This window comes from Pagrus pagrus (assembly GCF_965226575.1).
Source record: "Pagrus pagrus genome assembly, chromosome: 15".
Classification (NCBI taxonomy): Eukaryota; Metazoa; Chordata; class Actinopteri; order Spariformes; family Sparidae; genus Pagrus; species Pagrus pagrus.
The window spans coordinates 26,487,061-26,507,898 of NC_140199.1; the positions used below are offsets into that span (position 1 = coordinate 26,487,061).

The 20,838-nt window shown below is 40.7% G+C and overlaps 1 protein-coding gene across 2 annotated transcripts in view; it reads right to left on the bottom strand.

Annotated features, from left to right (window-relative positions):
* The window catches only part of LOC311270556 (cGMP-dependent protein kinase 1), a 99,604-nt gene that overhangs the window by 18,257 nt on the left and 60,509 nt on the right, over positions 1–20,838 (bottom strand). For both annotated transcript variants that reach the window (XM_084375508.1, XM_084375507.1), the window contains exons 4-7: positions 15,919–16,024; positions 12,551–12,614; positions 8,940–9,017; positions 6,610–6,704 (exon numbers count right to left, since the gene is read on the bottom strand). In XM_084375508.1, coding sequence (XP_084231634.1) covers positions 6,610–6,704; positions 8,940–9,017; positions 12,551–12,614; positions 15,919–16,024 — 343 coding nt within the window. The remainder of the gene's footprint in view (positions 1–6,609; positions 6,705–8,939; positions 9,018–12,550; positions 12,615–15,918; positions 16,025–20,838) is intronic.

The following is a 20,838-nucleotide window of genomic DNA, read 5'->3' on the forward strand; positions in this document are numbered from 1 at the left end:
CACATTTTCTAAATGGTAGAAATGTTAACAAAAGCGAACTCGTCAGGCAGACACACATCATTGATAATGAGCTTAAACTGCAGCGACGACCACAATCTGTTACATGAGTTAACTTGTCTCATAAGCGAAGGCGTACAGTGTTTGTGTCATTTACTAACCATGGTGATACAACAAAACAACACAACAGTTTGGGCTATATTGAAATAGTGGTTACATAAGTATGAATCATGCTTGAGAGACCTGAAGGGTTTCATATTAGAGAGCAGCTTGTTACACCTGTCCCCTGCTGCTCGGCTGTAGCTGACGAAAACAACTTAGGGTGTCACTGTGTTGATGTTTATGTGAAACACAAGCGCTAAACAATATCTGTCAGTATGATTCATTTGCACACCGCGGAGCCCAAGTCATCCACTAAGCCAAAGATGGCTCTGCACTTGTTAATTGCAGCGCAACAAGAAATGCATTGGAACACGGACACACACACACACACACACACACACACACACACACGCTCAAGCACAGACGCACTAAAAGCAGCTGCATGCTGTGTCTGAAATGTCCTTTGGACTTATGCTGGAGGGAGCCTGTGGTGTTGATTTCCAGTAGATAGTTGAAATGAACCTGGTAATTGGACAGTGATCTGGTGTCCTGGGAAGGGGGTTAAGAAAATAAAGTACCAGCTTGGCGGCTGAGAGCGGGTGAGCAGCCATGGACTGCAGCGAGGGGAGTAAAGCCGGGGTCAGGACTGGGGCAAGAACAAGAGGCGGTCATGGAATACACAGCCCATCATTTCTGTGACTGATGCTACTTCCACACTAATATGTTCTTGTTTTACAATGATTACCAAACCTTAAAAGACTTTTGGAAATACTGCTGACCTCATTTTGCTTCAAAAAGAAGTATTCAGGTAGGCCTGGACATGTGGATGAAGCTTCTCAGGTTGGTTTTGGAGTGTTTATGCAGCTTTTTCTCATTAACTAGACATTGTGCATTTTCCACATAACTGCAGGGTACAGTCACTTTCCAGAGCATTCCATTCATTTTTGCATTTCTGAATATATTTTTCCCAACTCTTCCAGGCCACTCACTTCTGTTCATGAAAACTAAGATGGCTTTAAAAATGCTTCCTTACAGTATATGCTCTTCAAAGTGAGTCAGTCACAAGCTATGTTGTTAGAATAACCAAACATAGACAGTATGAATATGATAACGTGGAAAGTTTACTCTCCAGTCTCAGATGTCTCTGCTTTCCACAAACACATTAACAAACACACTGGGGAGCAGTGCTTCTCACGTTAACAATTTATTTTAGTGGCCTGCCCAAAAATAAGCTGTCTGTGATAGTTATATTTTTTATTTCTCACTGTCAGTTTTCTGCTTGGACATGCAGTTAACAGATGAATGGTACAAACTGGGCTCTGGCTGCAATGATTCATGCTGTTTTCAGCTCCCCACCCCTTGGGTTCCAACACCTAAAATAAATGTTTGGCCTTTGGGAAACTGAAGAAACAGTCGCTGTTCATAGCTGTATTACAACACGACAATTGTGCATGTTTCCAAAATAAAAAAGGCATCATGGGATTCACTTTGACAAAGTGCTTCTCAAGCATTCTCAGAAAAGCTTTAAATCTTTGGGAGGTCATGCTGTGATGGTATGAACTGGGAGAATTATCTGTGTAAAACAAGAAATGTTTTCAGTGTGATTCAGAGGAATGTAAAACGCAGACAGGAACATACAGCAGCAAAGTGACATATACAGATTGAAGTTAATGCTTTTACTCATGGGTATGAGCTGATCCAAGACGGAGGGTATGGACTGGACTGAAAGAAGAGGGGTTATTCCACAAAGCATGAATGCAGCATTCATTTCAATGAGACCACAGTGTTGGTTCAGTATGAATGCACAGCGAGCTTAGGGGGGAAAAAGGGGTCACTCTGCAAAAACGTTGAATCGAGCAAGACTTTTGCATCAGTACAGTGAAGCAACGTCCAGCAGCACTGTGTGTATCTTAACTGCACAGTTTGTATATTCCTCCACTCTGGTTCTCTCTCATAAAACAATGAAGGAAAAAGATGTAGTCTGATGACGCCATAAAGTAGCATGGGATCATGGGAGTTGTTGTTTTCATTGTTAAACAACCACCGTTATTGATGGAAATCCATGCAACGTGACTCAGGCAGAAATGGGTGGAGGTAAAGTTTCACAGTTTTATGTTACTGTCAGTCATGTTGATCAAGAGAATGATCTCATTCTCTAATGGATCATCTCATGTTGACGCACCGTCACCTTTTTCAACATTTAATTGTGGAAACGTTATGCATTACACTCTGATGTTTACCATGTTCATCATCTTAGTTTAGCATGTTGTGTTAACATGCTAATTAGCACAAAACACAAAGTACTGTCGCAAACATTTACTCACTAACGCAAGTATTAGACAATTTAGACCTGATAATGGCACAGTATGAGTGTAGAGATCACCAGTGTGATTAAAAATTATCCTGAGGAGGAAATGAATGTCTGTACCCAATGTCACGGCAATCCTTCCTATACTTAAAACCACAAATATGAACCTCATGCCACGAAAAAGTCAGGAGCTTGTTGAACCATTAATGTCCGTCCACATTTTATGGCCCTCTATCCAAAAAGGACAGGCTTGGGCTTTTGTGTTAGATATCCAGTTTAGTAAACCTCTGCCACAAAGAAGTAAAACGTCTGTGCAGTGGTCATACCTGTTCAACACTAGAGGGATTGGAGTGGATTCCCTGGTCAACATGCCCACGCGAACACAGCCTCTCACATTTACCAGAGGGCTATATTTGGTCTGAAAGTTGTCAGTCTGACACTGACGCCAATCACATTTCTGTCAGTGACATCCTACTTTTTTCACACAATCTCCCTCATCTTCTCCTCCTGTAGCACCCCTACCAGCATACACTCACACAGAGTACACTCAGGAGCAGAGTTCAGGGCACACATTGTCTGTGCTATTGATGGATCTGCACCTCGACTGAGGGTTCACACTTCACCGTGACAGGAAGAATGTGACAAAAGATAGTCGAGTCAAACTGGAAGACTTTTTCTGGAACATGCACCTACTGGGATAAGATACTCGTACTATAGTATTCATTAAGGGCTTCACAACCCTTTAGAGAAAACATGTAACGCAATATCTCTTTAGCTGCTTTAATAGACACACACATCACACACCAGCACTCACTCACACAGGCTCTAACAAACCATTTTGGTTGGCAGGAGAACAGACTTTGATTTGTAAATATGTCTTTCGCACAGATCAAAGGCAACGTCTTCAGAAAAACAGAGTAGCCTGTGAGTAGGGGCTATTGAGTTTCATGAGCATGGACACACACAGTTAACTTCTAATTAGAAACATGGTCCTACAGAAGAGCCCTCTGATCAAAGACTGCCTCGAAGATGGCCAGCATCTCAATCATTAAAATTTTGCGCGACATGCTTGACCATCAAAGGTGGAGTTGAATAGGCGAAGACACTGCAAGACAAAAGGCGGTCGTGACAACATATGATAATACAACAAGCAGATGCCGCTTTGTTCTGGTGGGATATAGAAAAGATAGGGTCTTCTTGATTAATCAAGGCAGGAGATGCTCTTGAAAGCGCTTTGAAGAGCTTCTCACGACAGCACACCACTTGAATTCTGATTCTGGGAAACACTACATACACAGTGATGAGAATATATGGATGCAATAAGGATATGTGGGATGTATCATTTTATGTGTGTGGAGGACTATTAAGTCACTGAATTCCCTGAAAAAATGAAAAACACTCCAACACAAAAGTAGCACAGCTGCTCAATCCATTATAAATTAGTACTTTGAGTCACGCTCTCATTCTTTAAACAGCGCGTTTCTTCGTCTCATTAGTGTAAAAGGATCACATTTCTATTTGGAACAACCTCTCCTCCATTTCTATGTGGAGATCAAGCTTCCCCTGCCTCACATGTCCCACATGCATTTTCATGCTCCTTCATATTTCATATCCTATAGTCATTATCTTAACATATGGGGAAGCCCAGCCATCTGTGTTATTCCAGCTGTTGCCTGTACATCACATCGAGCACCCAGTGTTCCTTTTGAGATTAAAAAATCAGTGATTTACAGTGTTTTGACAACACATAAGACAGCATTCATTTTCCACAGAACGCTGCTTTGATTCAACACGACTCTCTTTGCATTATAAAGTGCTAATGATGTGCTCTTAAGGAGTGATTGTCAGAGCTAATTAGAGGTGGCTTGCACAGTCAATGTCCACAAGATGGCGACATCTCCACTTTTTTCGTGTTCACAGTGTTGGCTATGTACATGCATGCACTCAAATACATGTGCATGAGTGCTTCTCTGTTTCTACCTGACTCCTTGAAGCCAAAATACACCTGAGACTATTTCCTATCCCTACCCTCCGTCTGTTTAAATACTACTTTATCCATGAGGGTGCACAGTCTTGACAGGACAGAACAAACAGCAGGGTGAAAACATCACTTGCCAGCAGCCATGTAAAATATTTGTATTACACCAAAGTGTTCCTTCAGTGTATTTGAGCGCTTAGATGGCAATGAAGGTTAGCACTGGCCGTGAGTATAATCAGCCTGTTTATTTTGAACTTGCCTCAGTTCAAAATCTTCACAGCTAGAACGCATTTTCCAGAGACAGACCTACATTGTATATAAGTTTGTAATGCTGGACACTGTACATGCTTGGCTTATATCTACTAATTACATGTTTCTGTGTTAGTAACAGGAAGCTTTGAATTTCTATCATCATATCTTCTAGAGCCTGACCGATATATTGGTTAGCTGATATTATCAGCCGATATTGACCTATCTCGGATATATTGGTAGCAGCCCATATGTGCTGATATGAAACATTGTTTTTCTAAGAGATTATAAAGCAGAAAAAGATGCTCGGGGTAATATTTAATTATCAAATTCCCAGTGAAGTTTGTTGTTTTGAGGGAGCACTGCAAAAACTGTGTATTGGCCAATATATATTGATATAGGAAGTTTTTTACTTTGTTGAAAAATGAAGTTTAGCGAAAGGTCAGTGAGGAAGATTATGTCTTTACGCGTGCCCTCTCAGTCACAAATACAGTCTCCTGCTTTTTCCTAATCTCCTCCTGCTCGTTCTCCTCTCCATCCAATCACAACATGTGACGTCATCCACTGGCCATTCATTAGTAGCTGTCAAATTTAAAGTCAGATGATTTAGCTGTCATTTCAGCATTGCAAAGACATCATAACCCACCTCCTCCCCTTCACCACCTCAACCATGGATGCCTGGCCATCCCCAGTCAACCCTCCAATCAGAAATCATTGAAACTGTTCCTAATCAAGCTTCATTCCTCACTACCACCACCAGTGTCTAAGTCTCCTTCACACTGGAAACACCTAATACAATGGACTGTTTCCCATGGTGACCTACTGAATCCTTCAGTTCACAATGAAATGTATCTTCCTCATATCGTCTCACTTGTTTTGTTTCTATTAAATGTCTCTCTTGATTAACATCAAGTATCCGTCGGAATCTAAAATGTTATGAAATCATCATCATAAAAAAATGGTTGAACAAAACCCTAAAATTGAATAAAGTAATAAATCTGATTAACTGAGTTAGTCTTTTGTTTAATGAATATATCTCGTCAGTTTCATCAACTTAACTACATGAACGTTTTCATAATGTACATGTTCTTGTTTTAAAAAGGCTAAACCATCACAATCATGGATTGAAGCAGAATATTTAGTTACATAAAAAGATTTGATGATTTTCTTTTGTTTTCATAAATATTGAGGATCTGGAGGTATTGGAAATGTTTGGATCACACAAGTTGGAAACAATCCTATGTAGCCACTACTGGATTCTAATTCTACAAACAGTATCACACACTAATATTAATATTAGTGTAGAAATGCACAAATACTTGAATTAAACAGCATTTGAACATGATTTGTGATTGTGATTTTGATATATATATATATATATATATATATAGCACTTGATGTGGTGGTGAGAAAGCTCCTCTGTCACTTCAACGTAAAACATTTTTTCCTTTTGATTCAGGCAAAAATAGAGCTTGAGAAAGAACTGTATGTGCTCTCATTTCTGCAAAAGGGGTGGAGGTAAAATAGCTGTATCTCTATATATTCACAGTGTTTATATAGTATCAGCTTGGAATATGATTCCATAACCAATGGTTCAAACATTTTTGCTGCTTAAAAGGCTTTAAATTTAGCTTACACATATTTTCAGTTACAGAAACAGCAGTGACAGTTCAGACTGTGTCCTTCTGACAGAGTTTTTGTGTCACATCTCAGAAACGGAGATGATTTGTCAGAAGAAGTTATGTCATGCCTTTCAAGAAGAGTGAGTGGTGAGAAAAATAGGTACAGCAAAGAGCTGGCCTGATCAAGAGCAAATTAGAAGAGATAGATGCCTGGCAAGTGTAAGAGGGAAGATATTACAGACAGGTTGCGAGTGAAAATTAGGAGGGAAGTAGGTGACGGTGAAGGAGATAGAAGCAGCAGGAGGAAGCTAGATTTAAAGTGGAAGAGCCAGTGCTATTAGGGACAATCTTACCCTTGAAGTGCTTTCTCTCCAAACCAGTCTCCTTTCCCGAGGCTGCGCAGGTAGACAGGCTCTCCATTGGGCAGGTCTTCCCTGGTCACATTGACCTGGGCAAAGAACAGAAAGACAAGGAGAGGAGGGTTGACGAGAGGAGTGTGACAGCGAGGAAAGGGAGGAAGCAGGGCTCACAGTGCAAAGATATGTGGGGAGTTTGAGAGGAATAACATTTCATTTACACATCATTCCAAAAAGAAACTGACAAGCAAATCATCTCCCAAGATGGCAGGTTAATCACACCATTACAAACAGGGGAGAAGTGCCTGTGTGACAGCCAGCTCTGTGATCTGGGAGGTGCTGCGCTGACCACTTCATTAGCTAGATGACATGTGAGTGATGGCACTGTGCTGTGCTGGTAGACTTAACAAATCAAAATGATGACACTTGAGTAGATTTTTCGGGGAAGTGAATGGAGACGGCCGTTTCGCCTAATGAAGGATCTTGTCTCCATCCATTAGTTGGTTCAGCACAGGTGAAGCGGCGCATCCAGCACGCGGCAACATGCTGAAATGCTTTCTCCACCTGACTGACAGTGTAATTACTCGTGATCTAATACGATCACGTGGGAGCAGAAGAGAAAGCAAAAAGAGGAAGTGGAGGGGCTTATAGGAGGTAAAAAGTGTGGACCAAGGGGCAGGCTGTGTGTGTGCAACGACCTCCCTACAAAGTGCACTGTATGCGGTCTAGATAGGGACAAAGTGAGAGATGTGGAAACAGCCAAGCAGAAAGCATCGAGAAGGTCAGGAGTGTGTGTGTGTGTGCATGTGCCTGTGTTCATGTCTGTGCGCATGAGTTGTGTTTGTTTATGATGTAGTTGTGCCAACCTTGTGAGGTGGGTTGCATCTGTTTGGGGTCAGAGGAGAGTATAAAAAGACAGTGACTGCTGCGTCCTGGACATGTGAGCATGTGAATCTGTCTCTCTCACTGAGACACGTGGGTTAGTTCTTGTTATTATACCATTTCCCACTTTGGATTCCTTCATTAAGCCCTAATCAGAGCTGTTTAAATTAGAGCAATTAGAGATTGATTAGTTGTAAACTATCAAGTTAATCATCAGTTATTTTGATAATCCATTAATCGGTTTAAGTCATTTTGGAAAGACGAAAAGGCAGGGATTACTGTACTAATACTAATAACCAGAGTCCATATAATAATAGACCAAAGGAAAAAAGCTAAACAAAGTACAAACCAGGAATAACACCAGGAATCATGCTGAGCTGCTTCTCCTCCTACTCCTACTCCTACTCCTCTTCCTTCTTCTTCTTCTTCTTCTCAGTGTTAATTGGCGGGTCACAAACAAACTGTGAAGGTGCATATCGCTACCTGCTGTATCGGAGTGTGTAGTTGCCGTGCTTAAGTCTGTGAAAGCAATTTGGCTTTGCATTGTCATCTATATTTATCGCTATAATTTCAAAAACGATAAATAGCCAATAATAAAACATTTCCAATATCTGTCTGGTATTGTGCATCTCCAAAAAAAAAAGGAGGTCTAAATTGTCTAAATGTTGATATTTTTTCTTCTATGACACTAAACTGAATTTCTACTGTGACCCCGCTGTCTCATCTTGGGCTTTGATTGTCACTTTTCGCCTCGAGAGACTTAAACAAGCTCCACTCTGAAAAAACTGAATGTTGAGTTAGTGAAGCAGCTGCCTGGGCTGTGACTCCTGCAGCCATTTCCTCAGGGAGAAGTACACCGGCCTCACCAACCCACACCTTCAATCAGCAGCCAGGCCATTTTCGGTGGACGCTTCTTGATGGTATCATCATCTCTTCTCAATCATCGGTTTGGTCAAAACATGAGAAACATGAATAAGGGACGTTTAGAGAAAAATTGAAAGAACAGGTGTAAGATGTAGCAGATGGTAGGGTGGCAGTAGGGACTGGAAAAGGATGAGGAGGATGATGAGGACAGGCAGTGGGCATCTACACATCAAAACATGTGAACAATGCGAGCATATGAAAGCCCTCCAACAGGGAAAGAACCGGACAAGACAGCGTGTCATTCGTGCTCAGTGTGAAAGTCTGCGTTGATGATAAAAAAGGTGAAATGAAAGTGCCTCCATTCACCTTCCTGGATGCTCCCAACGCTGCTGCCAGGGATGATGAAAGAGGCGGTGCTTCTGTCTCTCCTTTCCCCTAGCCCCAGATGATGAATAACAGCCAAGCTCCACCCAAAAATACCACTACTTTGCTTCAAAGATAGCTGTCTTTTTCAACGTGTGTGCCACGATGCCCTGCGTTGATGATTATTCTGGGTGGTAGGCTAGAGGCACTGTGCTCACCTTTCCTTTACTGATGATGAAGAAGGTGTCTCCTCTGGCCCCCTGTCTGATGATGTACTCTCCATCTTCATAATGTGTCTGTCAGAAGAGAAGCAAAGAGAAGAGAAGACAGGAGAAGTGTTATTCAAGAACATTATGACTCTTTTCTCTCCTTTCTCACATCAGGATTGAGACACTCATGTACTCTTCAGAGGTAGTAAGCCTGAATTTCAGTGTGCTTAATCCCAATTAGATGTTTTTTCTCGATAATACAACAGACTGGCAAGCTGCAGGGTGTTTCTCCGCCTTCCACCCACCACTTGCTCAGATATGCCCTGCGACCTTGAATGTGTAAGCAAGTAAAGAAAATCAGTGAATAAATTAATGCAGCTGCATCAAATCTGAAGGCATGCCACAGCTCCTTACTACAGAACATCCATCTATCAATTCATTTTCTAGCTATGCCCAGTAATCCTGTTCAGGGGTGAGGCTGCTGGCCGCCAGTCTAACACAAAGCCAGCGCAGATACATAGAAAAACACTTAGCGTAACACATTCACGCCTTGTGTTGAAAATGACCTTCAGCGCTGGATAAAGAATGCCTTTGGTTCAAGGGCGTTGTGGGTATATTTTCTAGCGATGTGTAAGATGTGACATAACTTAATAACTCTTTTACCACATCACAAGCAGTCTGGATATGATAAGGACAATGGACTAGACCCAGTTTTGGTTTGTTATATTAGTAGTAGTGGCGGGATTTTCCCTGTTCTCGTAAAACACACAAGATGCTGCGCCTCAGCCCACAAGTGTAGAAGACAGAAGACAGAGCTCCATATTTCCTGTTAGATCATAAAACAGATTCCACACTGCATTCCCCAGGTTTTTATTCTCACACCATTTCACCGAGTAAAGATACCTTGCGTCTTGCTTCACACTGAGCAGCGAGCGAGTGCCTCATGTCTGCTGTGTGTCACTCAGGGGCAGAGCTTCTTGTTTATAGTAGGTTTCAGTTATGATGTTTATTTCAGGTTTATTTACTCATCTAATGGAGTCCCTTTTTCTCAAGCATGTCCTCAAGTAGAGGAAAACAGGAGAAACTAGCTAAATCTATCTAATCAAAAATCAATCACAGACCTAAATGATCTATTATAGTAGAGGACGGGACAGAGGCACCATGATGGATTATCTGACCCAACGCCTCTGCCCACAGAGAAAACCTATATTTAAAAAGAAGACAAACCTTGGACACAGATTGGTTGTTTTTGGGGGTACTCGCAAAGAAAAAAAGAAACAGTTATTTTAGTACTACTTTTAAGTCTCAGCCAACAGTGCAAGCAAATTAATCAGAGTACATCTACAGGCATGTCTAGAACATCTAATTTTCACCAGTTTAACAGTATTAGTGTATTCTGTTAGCTCACTCACATGTCGTCTTTGCACCAAGCCAAATGATTATCTCATTTAACTGAGTTACTGGCAAAATACTGTTTCTTAAATAGCCCGGGTTAAAGATTTGTTTGTGGGAATGTGAAGGCCACTAAACATGCACCAAATACTATCACACAGGCATGTTTAACATGCTGACAAAGTATTTAAGATCAGTTATACCAGAGCTGGTCCTCACCAACCTGAAATTCCTAAATTTGTGCCCCACTTTACACTCTCCAATTCAGTGACAGACCCTGTTTCACTGTGGGCTGCATAGCTAACTGCCTCCTTCTGTCAATGTACTTTCCCGTGACCTCTTTCTCTTTTCCTGTGATGGAGTTGTCCTTTACCATGAAGGTTTTTTGTGTCAGCCCATAGATTTTCTGTTTTTGGTGCTGCTGTCCTTCAGCATCCCTGCTGGCTCCAGCTGCTGAACTGAACTGCCTCTCTTCAGTTACATTGTTACCCTGCTGACCTTTTCACTGTTAGGTCTTTGCATTATCATCAATTTGACCCTAACCGACCTACAGAAAAGCTCCACACTGTGGTGGTGTTTTGAGTTCTACTTTGGTGCATATTTCATGCATAAATAATGCATTATGATATTAGCCACTCTACTAGCTAGGGATGGGAATTTCAAACAAAAATGCTGAACTCTTCCCCAACCAAGGGGACAGTAGAAATGACTGGACTCCACACAGATACTGGTTATTTTAGGTGATGGCAAATTCAGTGTGCCAGGCTCTTTGTTGGAAAGAAGGTTCACTAATTGTTGACTTAAAGTACATCAGTGTGCATGTTCTTATTAGTAACAATGGGTGCTTGTTTAGCAATTTGTTCGCTTTCATATTAAAGAACTAACGTATAATACTGATTCAAACAAATCTTTAATTTGGTGTTATTGCAGGCTACACAACCCAAAACTCCTACTAAAAAGCAGCTAACACTTCATGGTCAATCCATTCTTCAGGGTAAGTTTTAAGATTAGAACAGTCTGCAACAAGTTTGCATAATTAATGGCCTGCTTTATCTTTTCTTTTAAGCAAAGGGATCCAGCACTAATTTGTGTGTTTATGCTTACACATAAACACAAATTGACACACTACAAAGGGAGGGAAAGACCGTATTGGAGTGCAATTCAACATTAGAAAGCCTCAATGTTTGCGGCACATATCAAAAGTGTAAATGAGAATGTGTTTGCATAACTTAATTATGCTGGAGAAAACATCAAACGAAGTGATGTGCAGATGGCTGGAAAATGTGATATAGACGAATCTCAAAGAGCACACCGACACCAGCAGCAGCAGCAGCAGCGTGACAGAGACGTTGTGCAAAACTGCAGTAAAAAGACCCAAAGATGTAGCATGTTTTAGTCCATTTCGATCAAATTGCATATCACAACTGCTCACTGCCCATTTGCAAAACGTACCGTGGTGTGTCAGGTTTTTGAATCATTTTCACCTCGTATGCAGCGATTGGTTTACATTTGTTTACATTTGTAGACTTAAGAGCCTTGCCTGAGTTTGGTGATCCGTCACAGTGAACACTGACTCTAAGTATCATTAATGTAAGGAGGTAATGCACTTAAACTGCACTATAACATTACAATAATGGAACTTTGAAAAATATTCTGTTTGCTTTGCCGGATTACACGACTCAAACAAATAGCTGCAGTAATTTGCATTCGTCTACATCTAAATTATGAATCACGCAAAGAAAAATGGTGCGAAAACAAATGAAAAGAATTCTTTTTATTTTAATTCTTGTTTTCTAAGACGAGAAATTGCTGAAAGTAGGTCATTATGCTGGTAGTCGACTCAAAATGGATGCCATCCTTCAACATTAGCTAAAAGGGATTACAATGTGCTTCAGCTGTTTAGACTGTTTGAGCACACGTTAAAGAGTAACAGTGGCTCTAAAATCTCAACTGAGCTCACTTTGTTCCATTAACCCCCCCCCCCCCCCCCCCCCCCCCCCAAACACACACACACACACACACACACACACACACACACACACACACACACACACACACACACACAAAGCACCATTATCATTAATCATCATCTGGAATATGCCTTCATTTCCCTTCTGGCTCCCCTCTCTCACTGCAATGAAAGCCAGTGAATGTATGGTGGCCTATTGAAATGTGTGGAGCAGGGCTTTGTGCTGCAGATGTAACAGGCTGTGGAACGAGGCAGTTACCTCCTCAAGGACATCTGCAAGCTTGCTCAGAATATCTTCTTGCAGCCCGTGGAATGTGGGGACGCTGCAGGAGAAAGAAAAGTGGCTGTTAGTAAAATAGACAGATTCATACATATTACATACTGATGAAGTGTTTTTGATAAAGTATCAGTAAGCTCAGTATTGGCTTTGAATCAGTTGACCAGAATCGAAGCAGACCTTTGATCTACAGTGAACAACAAAATGCAGGCAACAGAACACATAGAATCAACACTATTAAGGGAGTTGGCCTGTATTACAATATGTGTACATAAATATTTCAGCATAAACCGGGCAGTGTGTCTACATACACAGCAGGGCATCAGATCCTATGGGTGAATACACCAGTGTGAGGCTTTAATGTTTGTTCCGTTCGCTTCCCGGCAGCACCAATGAATGCTATCTGCTTGTTATCAAGCCTACTAAATTAAACTGGCCCAATGTTTATCAAGGCGGAGGGAAAATAACCCGTATTGGTGAACAAAGGACTTATCTCCCCATATCATCTCTCCCTCTGTTTCTCCATCTCCTTCTCCCCCCTCATTTTCCATGCTTTATTACAGTAATCTGAACCATCTTGTCTCGGCCCCCAACCCAGAGCCGGCCACTGTACTGATCCTTGTGTTGTTGCTTCCTCGACAGAGACTCGAGCTAATCAGCTCGGCAGTGAACGGATGACCTCACTCTACACGAAACATATGGAGTTTCAGTCCCTCAAGCTGTGGAGCTGTTTTCACACAGCCTCTGTTGTTGTAAGTCTCTGAACCAATGGCTTCATTTTGTTACAGCAAATTTATTAATTACACGAGGCCAATGGAGATGTGCAAATTTGCTAATGTGTTTTTTTTTTTTTTTTATCATTTTAACCTTCTAACATGACAACACTTATTTACTTCACAGCAATACGCATTTGTAAACCAAGGCGATGTTTGTCAGTTCATTAACACCACCCTTGCTGTTACTCTTCCTGGAGTTGGACTGATTTAGAATAATACTAGAGAGAGGCAGGTTTTCATCTGTGTTCCTCCTCCACAACTTGTGAGAGCAAATATATATTTTCACAGCAGTTAAAGAGTGGGTAGAAGGCTCACAGGGACCAGCATGTGTTTGTTCTTACACTCAAACTACAGCTCTTTTATTAGAACTGCTTCGAAGAAACAAAGCATCGATGTTATTACCTACAGATTGTGGATTAACAGACGTTGCTATAAATCTGATTTACACTTTAGAAACCAAACACACAGAGTGAGCCCAAACCAAGCAATACGTACATCTATTAAATATTTACTTATCTGTTGGACTGTTATGCAAGAGCAGCTGAGAGGCAACGGCAGCCACACAGTACATGCTTGCACTCAGTGAAGAGAAGTTTCTTGTTTCTTTTGTCAAAGCCATTACCAAAATAGCTTCAGCCTGAGACATGACAGTAAGACTAATAGTGTTTTTTTTATCTGGTTGGAAGACATACTGTACAGAATGTCTTAAAGTCTTTCCTCATGCTGAGTACTGTGGACTCAGCAAGGGTTGAAATGGCTGTATTGTGACTAACCTGACTGTTGTGCCATCCAGGGACACTCTCCTCACTTAAAAAAGTATTTGTCATTATGTTCTATGGTTTATGTTTCTCTGACAATTGTTCGCTTTCAGTCGCAAAGGCATAAGTGGAATGATGTTGTACTGCTGCACATGTCTTAGGTGCCAGCATACTCCATTAGAAGACCCTGTTAGATGGTCCAATAGCTTCAGAAACCCAACGACAAAATCACATTCCCACCCACTACGTATTGTGATTAGCCTGCTGTGCAGAGGTGATAAAGGAGTTTGAACTTCTCTCTCAGCTCTCGTTTTTATTTGTTACACAACTATTTGATGTGAATACCTGAGTGTGTTACCAGGGATTCCTTCTAGGAGACACTGTCTGAAAATGTGCACCCTTCTGCCCTTATGAAGCGACATAGTTGGCTGGGCGCTAGCGTGCAGCTTAGGATGCTTGTGCTTTCTTGTGTCCAAACCTGACCGACCCCGAGAGAGTAGCAACCGAGCCCAACCCCAACTTGACAGACATTCTGTTTTTTTACGTCTCAAACGACTCAGTTAGGCATTGCATTGTTCTATTCACAGAGATATCAAATAAAATAAAAATGTATACAAGTACTTTATGACATGACCATCCCAACCCAGCCTGGACACAAACTGTCTGGTAAGTTCAGAAAATTACAGCACTTTACTGCAATGCAGCCTCTAAAACTAGGAAAAAGACAACACTAATGCAATATCACGATCTAAGATGATGTATAGTCTCATATCAAGATATGATATGATATATTATCTATATAATGCCCTGCTCCAGGCCTAAAAAATGAAGGTGAAAATAAATTGCATCACAAATTGCATCCTGTCTTTTCCCGAACAGTAAACATTGATTAACCATGTTGTGATCTCTCCTGAACCTTAACCAAGTAGTTTGACTTCCAAAACATAACTGCACCTTGACGTAAACGGGTGCACATCAGGAAACCTGCATAGGATCATTTCTGTGAGAAAATGTGCCATTTAAGAAGGTACTGACATACAATCTATTTCGTGGTTTAGGTATGATTATTTGCTGAAGTCTCCTGAAGAGTCGGTTTCCTACGTGCTCTATACAGCCGCCTGCCTTGAAAGAAATCTGTCAGAAACGGTGCCGGAAGTTTTGTTAAATCAGAATAAACGTACACAGAGCGTGAAAAATACAGTACAGACACAACTGTGTGAGAGGAAGTGAGGAGACATTGAAGAAACCTTTAGAATCTGTCCTGAAACAACGTGAACATGGAGTAGGCAAATGTAATAGAGGGAAGATGTTATATCATTTTCATAATCGGCTTAATGAAGACCAAAGTGGATGACTAGAAACAGGGAAGTCGAATAGAGATAGGGAGTGACAGAGATACTGTGATTGCATCTCATGCATCTTGATCATGACACAGTGCTCTACCTCTGTCTTTTGATGGGTCTTTCTTTTATCCTATACTGCATGCAGGCCCAAAAAAGACTGCAGTCTGCAAGCCTTTTAAATGATAATAGGCTTTTCTAGGGAAGCGGTGAGGGCGTGGGGCACTGTGATACAGATATGGCCATAAAAGAAAGATGATACAGGTTTTCCTCCAGTAGGATGAATGACACCTTCACTGACACACTAGAAATTAATGTTGTGATATATAATTTAGACCGATTAAGGAATCTTCTGAAAAACAGCTCACGCATTTTATCCTGAATTCATTCTGTTAATGAATTCATTGCATTTCAGATCAAAGCCCCATTGGGGCCATTTGTTGGTCATTGTGGGACAAATTACCCCGGATCCTCACCTTTTCAGAAACTCCATGTACTCTGTGTGCTTGATGAGACCCGTCCTCATCATGATCGTCTGAAAACATTGCCGGTCAATGGCCCACAGCTTCACATTTGTTAGAGCTGGAAAGAAGGAGACACATAAGCCACGTCAGCTAATATCCTCAGGCAATCTGAATAATATAGCAGCACATTTACGCATAATACATGCCCTGCAACAGCTTTATGCTTTATGCATGCACAATATGAATATAGTGAATAACATATGCACTTTAAAGTATTTGATATTGAACTTGAAATGTGAGAAGCCTCATAGTGGTGTCATGGCATGTGGCTTGTGTGAGTAAATTTGAATTTAAAAGCTATTAAAGGATAAGTTCACTAAAAAACAAAAATTCAGTCTTCATCTCAAGTTGAGGGAAGTTTTGTAGTACACAAAACATTTCAGGAGCTTCACAGCAAAACAGCATTGTAGCATTCTCCAAAACAACTATAGTAGATGGAGACTTGTCTTTTCCATACAGCTCTTACAGCGTAATCAAGTCTCTGGAAGCCCTGAGATTCCAAACTGATTGGAAAGGATGTTATTTACACCCTCAAAGCACACTCAAGCTTGTTAGCTCACCTCAACACTTTTAGCTTAGCAGCTACAGTGAAGATTTTGGCTTTAAAAAGGGTGTAAATGTCTTTTTGAATCAATTTAGGATCTTTGGCCTTCTGGGGACTTGGATCATGAAATGGTTGGATTCAGTGTATGGCTACATTTTTCTCACCACCCACTTTTGTTTTTTAGGAGAATGCTGACACGCTGTTTTGCCTTGAAGCTCCAGAAATGTTTTGTGGACTGTGAAACACCCAACTTTCCGTCAGCATGGGGATGAGTAGTTAATGAGTGAATTTTCATTCTTGGGTGAAACGCTCTTTTAGTGGCCATAATTTCAGTGACAATATCTAAACGTTTTCTTTTGCTGCTGGCATTCTGGACAAAAACTCTTTACTCAGCAGCTGCAGTTAATTGGTATTTTTGAATACCTTGCATGGATGGCTTGCCTCAAGTCATGCTACAGCATTTTAATTGGTTTAAGGTCAGGAAACTGACTTGACTATGCCAATGTTTTCTTTTAATCGGTTAAAGCCCCTGAGTCACTGATTGCTCTTCGTGTTAAGGGCAATTATCAAACTGTGTGACGACTGATGTTGAGTTTTAAATCACAAACAGCTACCCTGATGTTATTCTGTACAACTTCCTGGGACAATTTGGAATTAATTGTACCTTCAATGATTGCAATCTGCGCTGGCCCCCAGGCACCAACTCCAAACTATTATCTTCTCTACACATGGAGTAGATGGTGTGTTGGTATGCAGAGTTTTTTTCTTTAAATATAGCATTCTTGCAATCTTTATACCCAGCCCTTCAAGAGCAGAAACTCATGCTAAATCTTTTTCATTTTTATGCCTGTCTTTTGACTGATGTTGGCCTGGCTCTTTCCAAATTCCTTTTCTTGCCATTTTGAGTGTTTGGAGCCTCAGCAGCTCTCTCCCTGGGGTCTTGCGCAGTCACTTTTGATCAGAATATGTTTCACCTCAACAGATGTCTGTTGTGAAGAGCAGACTCTGTTGGAACCAGGCTATGTGGGTTTCAATCAGAGCAATGGACCTCTCACCCACACCCGGATGTCATTAAATTCCCCCATTCGACCCCAATTCATAGAAGAAATTGGATTGTTGGGGCAGAAAATTCATAACAAAACATGTCAAAAATCCCATATTACATCTAGCTGAGCCACTATGTGGAATACAGTATTCACATTGGTAACAGTTTAGCATAATTATTTCAAAATGGCATCTCACAATTGCCAGTATCATTATCTTCTGCTATTATTTCGACTTCAGTGTTTCTTTTGTGGAGTTGTGCTGTAGACTATGAGGAGACTGTGAGTCTCACTGAGAAAGATGATAGAGAGAATCAGCAGTCTGACCCCAAAACAAATCTGGAGACCCCCAGGGAGCCGCGTGGCCACAGGGACATGTAAAAAAAAATTCATCAGATAACAGTCAGCCTACTTAATGTTTAGTCTCAGTGCGAATGTCTGTCACAAGTTTTTCATTCTGCATCCTTCCAGTGTGACACTTTTTCAGAGTTTCAGGAGGATGACTGCTGGGCCTCTTTTTAATAGGCATTCGCTAATTGTATCTAATCATCTACACTTAGTAAATGTGATTCCCACGTGCTCACACACACGCCACACCAACTTTCTGTTCTCCTGAGTACAGTGGTTTCCCTTATTAGAGGCCAGTTGTGGCTAGTTGTCACACGTTCAAGATACAAGGACTTAGAGGTGGAGATGATGGCTAATTTGGACAAGGAAGGTTTGAATTTAAATGTCAGAAGCAAATAGATAATAAATAATCCCAATTTAATTTCATAATTGGCTTCATGAGCACATACATTAACATAACATAACACACATAAATGCACATGCGTGCTCAAAATCATATACTCCTGGTCTTTATGTAGATACACATGAGTGAGTGAACGCACTCTTACAGACAGTACAACTATTTTACTCTAGACCAATAGATTGGCAGCACTTGAAAATAGGGCCAAACCACAGGAGGAATGCCCTCATTACACAGACTGACACTGTCTTCAGTCAGAGACACTTTCTTGGAGCAGGAGCCCCCCAACACACAGCATGACATAAAAATGTATTGACACGGATGTGTGGATATACAGATATCCAAACATCCTGTTCAAGCACACACAGATAGCAGATTCACACATTCAGGGAGCACATACACACAGGTACACACAAGTCTTAGATATAAACACACACACGCTGCTGTGTGCACATACACATAAACATACGTTCAAATAAATAATTAGAGAATCATCTGACACAATAGTAGACATATAAAATGATACATTAGGTTTGCAGCAGTATGAGATTTTGACGGTACGATCACCATCGCAGAAAATATCACAGTTTCAAAGTATCATGGTCACAACTGTTCATATTATTACCAGTTAAAATGACCCTTCTGGTCCACACATACACAAGCATTTTTGGAAACAGGGCTTACACAAAAAAAAAATAGAAAATCTCTGTCCAGCTGAGCTTTAAAGCACCATTTCAGAAGTCTCTCTGTCCGTACCAGATGGGGACTTGAATTTGCGCCTTGAACTCTAGTCCCACTTAAGTTGCACACTCAGTGACTTGAGACTCGCCCTCAAAAGACTTGAGACTACACTCGGACTCGAGAATTGGGACTCTTGAACAATCTTTATTTTTTATTTTTTGGCGCATTAACATTAAGAAAAATGTCTGACGAGCTGAACATCATTCCCTCATTCGTAACCTTGTGCATCTTCTGCGTGCTGCACGCAGCCACAGATGACAACAGCACTACAGTATGTCGACGAGCACAACAACTGCTGCTGCTCTCCCGTTTGTCAGAAGCTTTGTCTACAGGAACTAAACACAAGGCACAAACAAAAGAATCACCAAATGCAATGTTGGTGGAATGAATATAAAGGATGCTGGATCGACCACATCAAACTTTAACAGGCACCTGAAAACGCACATGGATAGGTCGGTTACTTGGTAATGTGAAAGTTACTGTAACCTCAGCGCCTGCTACACACGTTTAGTACAGTGTGCTACTTACGTGTAAACGTAGAACTGATGGCAAGCAAAAAATCTCAGAGAAAAGCCTGGTTCTGATGGGTTTCATTCCTTTAAGGAATAAAAATCAGCTGATGTCTACTGTTAAACAACACAGACAACTGTATCCACAAAAATGTTGTGTTCTGTAAGAAAAGGACTTGAGACAGCCAATAACTCCAATGATATTTCATCACGAGTTTTATATTCATGCAAGGAATCATTTTTGTCGCACAAATGGTAGATGTCTCTTTTCAAACAAAACTATTCATGTTTTAATATCACCAGTTTGTGGATTTGCAGTATATCTCAGATCATTTGGCAGCATTAGTGTTTTGCATTTAGCTACTGTAGCTGTGTATTTATGTTGCAAAGCAAAATACAGTTATTCATTTTAAAGGAAAGCTTTCATTGTGTGTTTGTTTTCATATTGCACTGCAGTAGCCTGTTTAAAGTCCTCATATACCAAACAACTAATCAGTGCTGATAATACTCTATGCTCATAGATAAAGGAGTGATGATAACACAGTACACACTTTGAATTCCTTCAATATAACTATGCAGTGTTATAAGCAGACCGGATGGCCTGCAGCAGATAATAGCACCCTTATTACAACCATAAGAGACAAAAAGTGACTTGTGAGCATCTCTGGTCTGTGCCAACACACCTGGTCGGTTGCTTAGTTACAGTAAATACTACTGTATGAATGAGGCAGGGAAATGAGACTGCTCTTTAAAGAATCTACTTTTTCTAAATATAACATTAAACAATATAACATCCATTACGTACTAAGTACTCCAATATCATAACACGTACTCCAAGTTCACATTTTGCAATCATGCTACAAACACTGATGAATGTGTTTCATCGTTTCCAAAAATCTCAGTTCATCGTTTTCCAAAATCTCAGTTCCTGCCCCTCAAAGTGAGTTTCTGAATATCTTCAAGCTGGAAGGAGTTTTCCAAAAGGTCCATTTTCAGTGATGTCAAAGGCTGTTTACATGTGTACTAAAGGTTCAAAATAAGTTTCTTTATTTACTTGAATACGTGCTTTATTATATTTTCTTAAAATATTATGTGCTAACAGACATGACACCGGATATACACGTGAAATATCAAGATATTCAATAACAATAATATAGTAGAATTAAATACTCTAGCTAAATAAAATGTGAACAGCATGATAACTGTCGGTTTTCATACCACTGTATACATTGAAACCAGTACATAGCTGCAATCCTACTATCCACAGAGTCAAGCACAGTGGATGGC